At 42.3% G+C, this 13,740-nt stretch overlaps 1 protein-coding gene across 2 annotated transcripts in view; it reads right to left on the minus strand.

Annotated features, from left to right (window-relative positions):
• Positions 1-5,833: 5,833 nt before the first annotated feature.
• Positions 5,834-13,740, minus strand: part of LOC111861823 (protein singed wings 2) — a 56,806-nt gene continuing 48,899 nt past the window's right edge. For both annotated transcript variants that reach the window (XM_023846718.2, XM_023846717.2), the window contains exons 7-10: positions 12,963-13,232; positions 12,198-12,287; positions 9,369-9,581; positions 5,834-6,723 (exon numbers count right to left, since the gene is read on the minus strand). In XM_023846718.2, the coding sequence (XP_023702486.1) occupies positions 9,399-9,581; positions 12,198-12,287; positions 12,963-13,232 (543 nt within the window). In that variant the 3' untranslated portion in view covers positions 5,834-6,723; positions 9,369-9,398. The remainder of the gene's footprint in view (positions 6,724-9,368; positions 9,582-12,197; positions 12,288-12,962; positions 13,233-13,740) is intronic.

Here is a 13,740-nt window from a genome sequence, read left to right on the forward strand (position 1 = left end):
GAAAACCATGAAAGACCTTAGGGCTTACATCTGAACCCAGTCCCACAGATGTTTCTACAAGTTGAGGCTGCTGCAGCGAAAGTAAATTTGTCTCTGCACTTCACTAAGTACCACGCCATGAAGGCGTACGGAGAATGGAGATATGGCTCCATGTATTTTTAACGTCGACACTACTGTAGATTGAGGCGAGTGGTCAGCTACATACCCCGGCCGCTTCAACCTTGGGGAAAATGCAGCAGGTAAACAATTCAATCATGAACTGTCTTCGCTCGCTCGAGCGCTTGGATCGTGGGTGCGAATCCCACTCAAAGGCATGGATGTTTGAGTGTGTGCTTATTCTGTGTAGGTAGCGGCCTTGGGACGGGCTGATCACTCTCCCAAGGAGTCCTACCGACTGCGTAAAGAAAAGATTACGAAACTGAAGAGGGTCAAACAAAGGGCTGTACAGCCAGTCAATAGGAGACTGGGAGGGCGCCACATCCGGACCGGAACGTGAGTTTCGGTGAAAACCGTCCACAATAGACGCTCACACCTTTACGTCTCGGTGTTCTCTGTTAGGTACGCGTTTGGCAACAGGAGAGTTACACCGCATTATCTTTCCAAAACCGTAATTCTCCAGTAATTCAGAAAACCACAAGCCCGCGGCCCCTGTCTGCAGCCGCTGCTTCTGACCATCATAATGTCTTCACTTTCCCACTGCCCTTAGCAGAAGGGCGAGCGGGAGAAGCCTGGGAACCTCCTGACAAAACGAAGCTCTTTCTTCCGCCAAAAATAATGTATCTCATTTCCGCCACGACTTTCCCTTTCACGTATTCTTCTGCTATCATTCCTAACCCTCTCTCTCCTTCAACTTTCCAAATTTAACTAAAAAAAGGTAAACCGCGTGGTTTTAGTCCGCATACCGACCGAGCGAACGCCGCTTGTCCCCCAAGTTATGCTAACTTTAGCGGATAGAGGGTGTCGCGTGGTCAGCGCAACGTTAATGTCGGTTTTATACACCTGAGCCGCTACTTTTCCATTCAAGTAGCTCCTCAATTATCAGGCTGAGTGGACCCCGTTCCAGATCCACTACTTCTCAGAAAATCTGTTAGCGCCGGGAATCTGGATCTGTAGCCAGAAGCTCTGACCACTAGACCACAGAGGAGGTCTTCCCAGTTTAAACGCATCAAAATCAACCCCGCTTACTGCAAAGGCCACTAAAACACAGTTCCAAGCAACTGTGCATTTACCGAATCAGATATGTAGAACTTCTCGCGGGTCCCAAGGCGTGCGGTTGGCCATCCCTGGCTCGCGCATGAACACGTGTTCTGAACAGCAAGTAGAATTAGGCTGTGGGACTCGAATGTTGAAGTCATCACCCGCTGAACTTTCCCCCCTTAAATGTGTGTCACTGTTTTCTTTTAGCTTATGGCGACATCAAGTGACAGGACGCAAAAACATGTTGATCGGCGTTTGTTCTGTTACATCACAGAGACATAACCAACGTGGCCAAGCCATAAGAAGGAACAGAGAAACACACATGTGTGATGCGTTTCTGCAAAGGTTGGGGGGGGGGGAACACCACAGCATCCGCGCCGACAGGGGGAGGAGACACCAGAAACTTTACTTACAAACTTACTTTAGGCCGTTTAAGGCTATTTTTACTGATCACGGTAGATCAGGGACTACAAAACTTTTTTCTGGCCCACGGACCACTTACTGCGTAACTTTTCTTTGGCGGACCACAAGAATATTAAAATATTTTAAGAATTTTGAATGTAATGAGAGTGAAATTCTGTCAACACCTAACACTCTTCATCACTTTTAAAATGAAAATAATTTAGTGATGAAATATGATCAACTGTTAGGCAACGGCTAGGTAAACACTGCTTAAAAGACCGGTTCTTGGACACATCCAGCCTCCTATCAAATGGGTACCGAAGGCTCTTTTCCGGGGATAAAACGGCCGGAGCGTGAAGCTAACCACTTACCTCAAACTAGTGCCGAGGTCAAGAAAACGTGGATTTATACTTCCACTCCCCCACACCCCTTCATGGCGTAGTGCTTAATTAGTTAAGTATAAGGACAACTCTACTTTCTTACCGTTGTATTATATGTCATTAATATCAGTTCTTATTTTCAAGACCTGAGGACCCACTGGTGGCATATGAACCACCGGTTAAGTAACTCTGATTTAAAGGAAGAAAACGGGAAACCTCAGAAGAGCCACCGAGGTTCGAGGTTCTTACGTCGGTGACTATGAGGAGCTCGAACTTCTGAGATGTTACGCCGTATCGTTGGCAGAAATTCACTGACGTTTCGAAGGTACGTAATACCTCCATCATCAGGGTAAAAACTCAAAGAAGCAACCAGCAAGACGGAAGCTTGCTCTTAAACTCTGAAGACGGAAGCGGTGCGTTTCTCCGAAACGTTACATTCCAGAAGGCAGTACTCTTCTGTTGCAACATTAGCATAACGCTTTACAGGCCAATGGTTACCGTACACATCTGGAAACATTCATATTCATATATTTCGATGCTGTTACGTCACCCCGTAGGAAACACAGATCATACATTTTTACACCCCCCACTGACAGGGTGGTCCAGGTATACCCCCAGGCACCGGGTTCCCTTTCCGTTGTCAGTACGACTCGCAGGGCTACGGTGGAGGTGGTGTAACCCGCCTCCACACGGGCGACAGCTAAAATGTAAAGCTGCTGTCCATTGTCCCTTTAACAGGCCGTGGAGGCCCACAGGGTTGTGAGACGTTGAGGTTCCCACATTCTCTAGACAATCGGCTCACAGATGGCGGTGAGGTTGTCAGCCTTACGCGCCGGCAGCCCTTTACCCCCAGGAATATTCCTGGTACTCATTTCTGAGTCGACCCCGGGGCCATAGTGCGCCTCGAAGGATTAGGTCAATTGAAAAATCCAATGACCTCATTGGTAATCGAATCCGCGACCTCCCGGTTTATAGCATTGTGCCTCGACCAGCAAACTTGCCGCTACACATTTCAAATTTCTCGTGGGCACCCAAAATCACTTCCAGCAGTAGCAAGGCAAACGGGCTGGAGATCCCTGCTCAATTTCTTTATTCCTGTTTCCAGAATAATAATTCTTCTTAGGATCAATAACCCCAATATGGAGTACAATGTACGCTTTATTTTCAACTGCCTGGTTTTGGGGTCGGGCTGACGTATACTAGCAGCGGTCACAAAAAGCGCGAGGGTGGGGGGTCTGAATGAATGTTGTGCCACTTGCTACAGACAAGAACGAGCCAGTTTACATGAAGTATCACTGGCAGTGACGCTGTCCGCGTTCACTGGTAACAGCGAAAGAATTGCTGACTTATTCGTGACTAACAGGCAAACGTGTTAAAGTCAAGCACCGAGCCATGAATTCGGCTTGGCTCCATGCATTCTTAACCTCGGCACAGGATAGGCTGGGTGGGCGTCGGAGCCGGTCTGGATACTGGGAACACAAAATTCCACTTGCCTTTGTCGGGAATCTAACCAGTCAGCATTTGATCACAAAATTACAACAACAACAAAAAATATATATATAAAATTTTAAGGCAAAATTTGGAAAATTATAGACGTCTGTTGTGAACAGCACATACCCTTCGCAACATTAGGATAAAGGTTTATATAATTTTGAGTATTCGCTTAAATCTACAACTAAAAACCTACACGGTAAACAACACAACCTTCTCAGTTATAAACACTGACCAGTGGAGGGGGAACAACAGAGAGAGAGAGAGAGAGAGTTGAGAGTGACTGTATTAGTATGACCGGATGATGGCCAAAAATAGTTGCCAAAACTGTGAAGTTATCATAGAATTATACATATACTCATATTGTTGCAACAACTCCCCAGTGTTGCCCCTCTCATGAATTCCTGACTACCAAATGTTGTCCCGTCGCAATCTCGATTGGTCCTATCCGTCTGCGTTACAAGCACTCTGCAAATGCAACTACTGTCAGGTAACACACTCTTGCTTACTACGGCATGTGGACCCGCTGCTAGGCAATGACTGCAAAATAAGCAACTACACAACAGCCATTGCAAAGTAACGGCTCTGCAAACAAGCATATTTCCACAGCACGTGGTCTGTGCTGTTATAAGCAGGGCCAGTTAGCTGTTGTAGTCAGTCAGTAGGTTAGCGTACTGCTGTGGTTCAGTTGCTGTAAACTGCTGCTGCGAGAAGCTGGTATCTGGGGCCGGGGACGGTTTGGGAACGCAGAGGAAGGGAAACTTCCACCGTTGGAAGTCACTAGCGAGTAGCGGTAGTGAAGACATGACTATGCACTGTATCAAAGAGTCCAATAAATCTGTTCATCAATCCGAAACCTGTGGCAATACGAACTGACAAGAGCATACTCATGCACAGATACTCACACATTTTCAAGCATGAAAGAGTAACTTTATCACTTAAGCAAAGTATCAGATCTGAGAAATATGTAACTTGTCTTGGGTCACCTTTGACAATAACAGAAACTGACTTGAAAAAAGAGGGAAAACATACGTTTACGTGCGACGTTCAATTTCAGTAATCCCAAGTCATCAATATTCTCAGTATTAAATTTACTCAGTTGAGTGTTCATATCCATTAATTCCCACAGAAACCAGAAATGTGTGGTTCACTGTATTCAGCATCGAACAGTAAGATGATCAATAAATTAAGTGGAGAGAACGCGGGAGGTGTCATCATCCATTTCATGGTATTAACCTGACATCTGCCGGGAGGAACTAAAGACAACAAAAGGATCTCAGGCAGGACAGTTGTTATCCTGGCTAAGAACTGAACCACATACCAGGCACTTCTCAAATAAAAGTCGGAGCATTACCATTTCAGCAAAATGCTTTGTGTGTGTTCAAGTGAAAAGAGAAAGCTGATGGCATACACCTTTCAGATTACCTTTACCATTTTCTTGACAACAAAAGCTTACACTAAGATATTTACCAAGACATGGTATATGAAGTTTGACTGGTCTCATGGTACACACAGAAGCATGTAAAAGTAATGATCATCACATACCATTCCCAGAATATCTGACGAATGCTGCTTTGAGTAACTAATTATACATTTCCTTTCTTTTCAACTGCATAAATGTGCATGATTTATTTAATCCGTCTTGCAGTGCATACACTCATTTATTTCCTTCTCTCCCTCGCACTACATGTTTGAACAGTATAACACATGCAGTCGAAGGAGCACGACACAACAAAAGCACAACACACAAGATAGTGAAGGAGTGCTCCAACAAAGGAGAATGGGCGTGACTGACGTAGTGAGGGGCGACGTAGCGATGTGGTATCCTGAACAATTTTAATATTTTTAACGTTTGACAATGTATATGATAGATACATATTTTAGTTATTTTAATGTGTGAACATGGCATGCAATGAACTGGTTTGACGTGGATAAGTAAGCACCTGAAGATGGCATTATTATGCCGAAACATGTAGTGCGAGGGAGAGAAGGAAATAAATGAGTGTATGCACTGCAAGACGGATTAAATAAATCATGGACTTAAATCAGTGCAACAGGACACTAAAATATAACATGCATAAATGTGAATGCAAGTACAAGTAATCTGTGTTCTTACACATGTGTGTAAGTGTAAGTGACGAAGTGGGCACGATCTTAAAATTGCACAATTTGCCACCAGTTCACAAACTGCTCCTCAAAGCCTTAAAATTCAGAAACAATTTACAGCCAAAAGATCATTTACATGCACAACAATACTTTGAGAGAATATCTTATGCAATGCAACATTTCTGTGCCTGCTCCAACATGTCCTTCCTACAGTCTCTCACCTGTGCCAAAATGCTGAAAGAAAGACTGGCCAAACACAGAATTGTAACCAATTTTAATATCCAAGTTTTTTCATCAACATTTTGGTCACATGCTGCTAACTACTTTCCTCTGACAAGAATAACTGCACAGTAAGTACAGGGGATTTAGTGGCCAGGGTACCACAATCGATTCTCATTCAAAAGGTTCTGGGTCTGATCCTAAGTCACAGTTGTGCACAGATTTCTCTGCTCACAGGCCAAAGCCTGCAGCCACCTACGCCAAAGATGAAACTATGCAAATGTAAAGGACAACAGCCACCCTTGTTCCAGGTCCAAGTTAACCTGTAGGTCCAATCTGCCTACAACCATTCTCAAGTTCATGTTATCGCTGCGAGTAACATGCTCTGTGCCACAGATGTCTCCACCTTACAAATATGTGTCCTTGTTCATGTCGGAAGAGGCCGGGAAGATCAACACAGACCATATTAGGGAACATTACACACAACAAGAATAAGCGTGGTAACACTGCAGTCTTCTGACTATGATGCGTCCCTTGTAGGCAGATACCAACGTTTCACATGAACACGTTGTCTCCATCTTCAGGGTTGAAGTGTGCAGTGTGAGGAAGCAGGTTGTAAGTAAGGTCACTCAGATCCATGGCAGGGGATAAAGAAATGGAGCCCATCTGGGGCAAAAAGGGAATGGTACATAGGAAAATGGCCCTTTTCACTGGCACATTAAGTTTTACCTGCAAAGGAGGAAAAGGTAAAACTGTAAGAAAAAGACAGGCCTTTTCAGGGACAGCATATGTCTTCCTTGCAAGAGGGAACACAGAACATTGAGAATTGGGGAAAAAGACAGGCCATTTTTGGGGGACTTGCAGATGGAGAGTGAGAATGGAAGCACACACTGGCTGCAGACAGAGTCATGGCTCACCAGGGTCCCTACTACAACAAAGAATCAAATACCGTCATTACATAACAGCAAATGTGAAATGCTGCAGATGTAGGTACTCAGGACAATGGTTGTGAAAATGTTTACTGGATTAAGTTGGCTCAGAATATGGCCAAATGACATGAGAACTGGGGAAAAAGACAGGTAATTTTCAGGGGACTTACGATGGAGAGTGAGAATGGAAGAACACAAATTAGCTGCAGACAGATTCATGACTCACCAAGGTCCCTACTACAGTATGTGCCAAAAATGCAGTACTGAAACTCGCGCATCTCGAACGCGCATTTGCGTTTGTCAACGGGGCATAGCTCGAGCTGCACATGTTCCAAGCAGTGAAAAGGAAGTTCTGTTGTTGTTGTTGGAAATGGGTCTCTTGACTGAGGAAAAAGTATTCATAGTTGAGTATTATTTCTGTTCATACAGAATTGGTGGCCAGACAACTCGCTGCCTTGGTTTTGAGCGGCCAGATGTTATCATTCAGAAACCACTACATAGTACACATGTGATGATATGGTGTGCTCTCTCAGCACACGGTATATTGGGCCCATATTTCATCGAGGATGAGGAAGGCAATGCTCTTACCGTCACCCAAGAACGCTACAGGGACATGGTGATCGGACCGTTTCTTCAGGATTTGAGAAAGTTCTGTTGTGCAAGGGGCCTCCACATGAATAGACAGTTGTATGAATAGACACAGCTATGTCTTTTCATTTCAGTACCGCATATTCTGGCACATACTGTACAACAAAACACCAAAGACCGTCATTACATAACAGCAAACATGAAATGCTGCAGATGTAGGTACACAGGAAAATGGTTGTGAAAATGTGGGCTGGATTAAGTTGGCTCAGAATATGGCCAAATGGCATGGTTTAATTATTACTGCAGTATGACAATCTAGTAAGGCAAACAATAAGCCAAGGGCCAGATATAAACAAATCAACACAGGATACACACGACCAGGAGAGAAGCAGCAGTACAAAAGATAGGAAGTACAGACATCGTATAACATCAAAATTAATAATAGCAAAATACTTTAAGAGTACTACTGACAAAGTGCACACTGCGGTGGATTCCTTAAAAGTATGTTGCCTGAGGATGGCCCTGTGGGATTGGGTTGATTTGGCTCAGGATAGGGGCCAGTGGAGGACTCTTGTGAACACAGTAATGAACTTTTGGGTTCCATAAAATGCTGGGAGGTTCTTGAGTAGCTGCACAATTGGCGGCTTTTTGAGAAGGGTTCAGCTCCATGAGTGAGTGATACAGTTCTATGACATTTTAAACATTCTAATGAACATTTTAGAGAATTAAATGTTGATTAGTGTCATCTAAACCTATATTGATATTTTTGCGTTACAGACGGAAGATTAGAAGTGATGAGCTTCAGTATTATGAGAGTTTATTATTGAGGAAAGGGCATTTGTGAAAATTAGTAGAAATTTTCTGCCCAGTCCATTTTACTTAAGATTTCCATACTCCACGAAGTCTTAAGAATCATTTTCTATTTGCATAATGGGGTAGGCCATGGTGGAACCCCAAACAAGGGACACTGTAATGCGCAAGAAGACAAGAAACATATATACACATCCAGGCCTTAGGGTGAATTCAAAGCCCAGTGGTCTAGGGCTGCCAAAAAATATAGTAATCACCTACACGATAGGTAAATTCTTGTACCTACTATGAAGGAAAACTGGGTTTCAGGGATAATTACCAGATGAGGGAATAAGACATACAAGTCTGGCTCGCAAGTCCGGCTCGGTGAGGAGCCGGGTTCGGATTAATTTCACGACGCATGTATGAGCGTGGCGACCCACACACGGATGAGTTAGGCTCACTGGAACCCAAGCCAAGTCGGACTTGTAAGCCAGACTCGTAATTGTGTATGGGCCCCCTAACAGAGAATTTTGAGCAGTGGGAGAGCTTGTATAACAATAAACAATGGAATGAATTTATAAAGGAAGTAAAAAATCATTTTCCATAAATGATATTTCGCACCAAGTTATGCAGCTAAGAAACAGAACATGAACCAACAAGCTGCCAAGGTGAAATGCTCGATGGTCATGATAAGGACAAGAACACAGGGAACGCGGAGAGTGAGCAGACGACATGACTGCAAAGACAATGCACATACTTTGCCATGTGTGCCTGGTGCGTCACAGCCTTCTGCTACCTTAAGATAACCCATCATGCACAGGATGTTTCAGCCAATAAAACATCATTTTGGTCATTAAAATTTAAATAAAACTGATCAAGCCATTTTCAAGAAAACTGACATTTCATCTCTAGGCCGCTAGAGGTCATGGCATTATTTTCCTAAAGATGCCTTACTTTGGGAGATGGTCTCAGTAAATTACTGAAATGCAATCAGATGCAATCATCAGAGCTACTGTCAAAAAAACTGTCATTTTGGGGGGGGGGCCATCTGAAGGGACCCTATTTCTTGGAATCTTCATATTCAAAGGGCACTGACCTATGATGGATAAACGATTAAACACCAAATACAATTAAAATCCATCCAACCAATGAGATGCTAGCAAGGCAGTATTCCAGAAACCACTCTACATAATCAGGAGTCCAAAAAAACACATAACTTCAACACAATCTTGAGATCAAAATTTTTCATGATCACAGTACTTACCAGTTCCTTTGAATGCAAGATGTCCAATCCTCACGGCATCTTGGCTACCAGCCACGGGAGTTTCCCAGTCTTCTTGAAGGACCAGTAATCATATATGAGCTTCCCAACCACAAGAACAATTAGAGAAGCCAATATTCCATTTAATAAGTCTAATGGTTGAATTAAATACTCGCTGGGTTCACGGCAAACAGTGCTTCGGGATAGAGCCTGGATCTGTAGAATATTAAGAAAAACTGGCTTCAGACTTAACAGACAATTTTGTTATCAAATTCACAAGAAAAAGATAATGGATGTTATTCTAAGTGTAGTTTAGCAGATAGGTACCCACTAACCAAATTATACAGTGTCACATCCTGGAAGACCATAATTTTCATATTCATGTTCATGAAAATTTATGAGATCTGAAGTTTTCAGAGCAGTGAAGATTCGTACGTTATGATACAATGACAACTTGCAGGTGAGTATAAATGCTTCGCAGGAACATCTGTCTCCATCACAGAATGAAGTTTTCTTGAGTAGCTGCCATGTGAAGGTGGAACAGATTTCAGTTTCGGCCACTGCCACTGCCACTGCCCCCATTACCACCCTGATGATGGAGACAGTGACAGTTACCGGAACGTTGGAAACGAATTGCTTCTTCGAGTGCTTGATAGCTCATGAACACTTCGGGGGCTTTATTCACTGTGAAAGCTTGAAAGCTTCGCTTCTGTCACAAAGATCGATTTTATTCATACAATGTGCCAATATGGTATGCCAGCACCCACCTACAAGGTTGCATAACATTTTACTCAGAAAACCACATTATCTGCCATCATTACCTAAAACTTCAAATCTTGGAGGGACAATGTCAGCTTCCAACCATCGCACTACTGTGTATGAAATTGCAAGATTTACAGGAAATTACTGTAGGCAAAGAAGATGAACAAAGCGACGTATTTATGATGCTATGAAACAAGGAACTGTGTGGTTTACACATGTCACCTGGGGCTGTTCCGGCAGTGAAGTGCAGGAGGGTACGATAGGTTGGGAATATATGTAGGTCATCCAGACAGTAGAGACCGTTTGGTGATAAATATGAAAAAATGAATAAAATAAAAAAATGTATGTAATTACTACAGACCTTAAATCATTTTTCTATTGAATCCCAATGAATATTCAGGCACTTGTCGTATCATGTGATGAGTTTCTGTATTCCTGCATTATAGAAATGTGCCACCAGTCCACTCAACCAGTTTTAATCATCTTCATTTGATCGTTACGCATATGCGTGCCACCCAGAAAGTGCTTGAAATGTGTGAACAAGTGAAAATTATCTGGAGCCAGGTCTGGACTTTAGGGAGGATGGAAGAAAACGTCCCATGCAAAGTCAGGATTCAGAAACAAAATTACAGATGGCACTTCACAATTAGCGGAATTCTTGGGTTTTCTTACTCATTTTTAAATATTACAAAAAATCGTGAAATGATAGAATCAGCATGTCATTCGCTTGGCTTGTTACTAAGAGACTACTGAGGTCTGTTAACCTTGAAATGGTGCAATTCGTTGACATGTATACAAGTGCTATGCACGAACTGTCTTCACTCTTCTGACAACCCTTTAATTTTGGATATTATGACAGAATTATACAGGTCACCTGGTATTGTTAGGGTAGTGACATTTATGAGGCTATGACAGAATGAATATGCAGTAAAGCTTGGGGACCCAAGGAATGAATAAAGAATTTCTGTGGGGAAACCTTTCAGAAAATATCCAATTCGAGGGCTGAGAAGCAGATAGGAGGATGACATAAAGATGAATCTTAGGAAAATATGCTTTGAGGATGGAAGACTGATTGGGGCGGTGGAGTTCGATTGGATCCACTCAGCACGGTGGCCACTGATTGGCCTATCATACATGCCCCAGGTGATTATGACGATGGAGAACTTTTGGTGGAATGAACATTGGCAGGGGAAACTGAAGTACTCAGAGAAAACCTACCCCAGCGCCACTTAGTGCACCACAAATCCCACTTGACCAGACCCGGGTTTGAACCCGGTCTGCCACGGTGAGAAGCCAGCAACTAACCACTTGAGCTATGGCACAGCCACAGCAAAGCTTGGGGACCCAAGGAATGAATACAGAATTTCTGTGGGGAAACCTTTCAGAAAATATCCACTTTGAGGGCTGAGAAGCAGACAGGAGGATGACATAAAGATGGATGTTAGGAAGCCTGATGGATCTGTTTCATGTTCAATGGCAGGAGTGTTCAACTTTCTGATTCTGGTGACAGTGATTGAGTGAGTGAGACTGCTGGGATAGTACTTGCAAACAGCCAACCGCAAGCAGATTCTGCACTGTTAGACCTTGTCCATCATCCAGCAGTCTGCTTCCTTCCTCAGGTGAGAGGGTGGGTCTGTTAGAACTTGCTAACCTCAATCACTCAATCACAAGTTTGTTCCAAAAACCACCAAACTATCCTTTACACATCATTTTTGCATATTATTAAAAAATGATATACAAATAAATCAATTTTCATTTCATGCATCCTGTTATGATATACAACTTCTTTATTAACTGTCACAACACAACAAATATCAGTTTCACAGTAACTAGTATCAGTTCTAAGCTGAAGTGTATTCCCAACCATGTTACTGTATCATTTTGCTTGTTTGCAGACTGTGCTGTGTGTATCCAATTGGCATGGCATATTACGATAACTAACTTCTCAAGCAGAACTATTATCGTACAGATATCATGTATTTGTACTCTACTTGTTCCATATCCTATGGTGTCAACATGTATTTTAATTTACGGATTGTAAATAAATTCAAATTCACATTCAGTGCTCACTTGAGTTAAGGAGTTCTCGTCTCCATGAACAGAGGCACATCTCACATCATCAATATCTTTGACTAGTTTTCTGTACTTGATAATGAAGTCCTGAAATATAAAAAAAGTCTCCAAGGAGAATATGGATTTACACAATATTATATGCATGGCAATACTTGATATGCACAACGTAAAACAACACATCTAATAAAACACAGAAATAGTCACAATTCAAAAAGATTAAAAAGGTATGAAGGAACATCGATGATGTATCTTGGGAATGCAATATGATTAGCGTACAGTGAATTAGAATCCTTATATAAGTGTTGCCTGAAGATGGCCTTGTAAGGCCGAAACATGTAGCAGCATAACTGCAACATATTTATATATATTTTAATAATTCTAGTAACATTTTATGAATTTAATGATCAATGTATGAATTAAATGTGAAATAATGTTATTAATCTGTTGCATTATAAATGGAAAGGTAAAAGAATATAAAAGATATATTTAAATAAATGATATAAACTCCGTCTCAAGTGCAAACAATATATTTGTGCCTTTCATCTTGCTTCCCCACACTACATGTTTCGGCCTCAGACGGCCATCATCAGGTGTATAACACTCACATCGCTGTAGTGTGGGGAAGCAAGATCAAAGACACAAAATATATTGTAACGTGTTTCGTTACCGAAGACGCCGTGGAGATCGTTAATTGGTNTTTAAATGTATACAACTCAACCACACCACAAGAGCACCGGAAGAGAACATATATTCTGTTCTCACCTGGAAGGTAGGAGTAAACAAGCAATCACAGATCCAAGGATTGTTCCCTAGGTAGACGATGGCAGCATTCCGGTTTCGCTGCAGAGCGTTATCTAGCGCATAAGTTAGCACCTGAGTTAGCTGGTTGTTTCTCAGGCTTAACACTCTGAAGTTCAACAACCAATCAGCACCCTCAAGAGATTCTATAGAATGAATCTGGTTATCATCCAGGAACACATCCAAAACATCCCTGTAGTGTGGGTTGCTGACCAAAGGTTTCAGACTTGAGATCTGTAAGCAGAAAATTGCACTCTACAGGGCCGAACTTCTCGCGCACCTTGTCACAAATCTACAGCATTGTTACGTGTACACGTGTATGATTACTGTCTGGAATGAAAATGGGCTATTGAGGAAGCTGGCTCAAGGGAAAACACTACTTGGTTTCATGCCTAGCTTAACCCTGGAAGCACCAGCTATAATTCCTACAACAAAATAAAAGCCCTTCAAACATACAAAAAGAAATATCATCCAAACGTTTCTTGATTATATAGCTCATATAAATACCAGCAGAGGTCATATACTGTCAAATAGAGCAATGTTTGTAAAGACAGAAATATTTGGCATATAATTACAAAATAAAATCAAGGTTTCTGAAGTCACAATTTTACTGTAGGTTCTCTTCTCTTTTTATACTGTGGCACGCAGACCCGTTGCTAGTTAACGATCACGAAAGAAGCAGCTATACAACAACAGTTACTGAGAAATGGCTTCACAAACAAACATGTCTGCACGGCAACAA

This window comes from Cryptotermes secundus, unplaced genomic scaffold (genome assembly GCF_002891405.2).
Source record: "Cryptotermes secundus unplaced genomic scaffold, Csec_1.0 scaffold620, whole genome shotgun sequence".
Taxonomy (NCBI): domain Eukaryota; kingdom Metazoa; phylum Arthropoda; class Insecta; order Blattodea; family Kalotermitidae; genus Cryptotermes; species Cryptotermes secundus.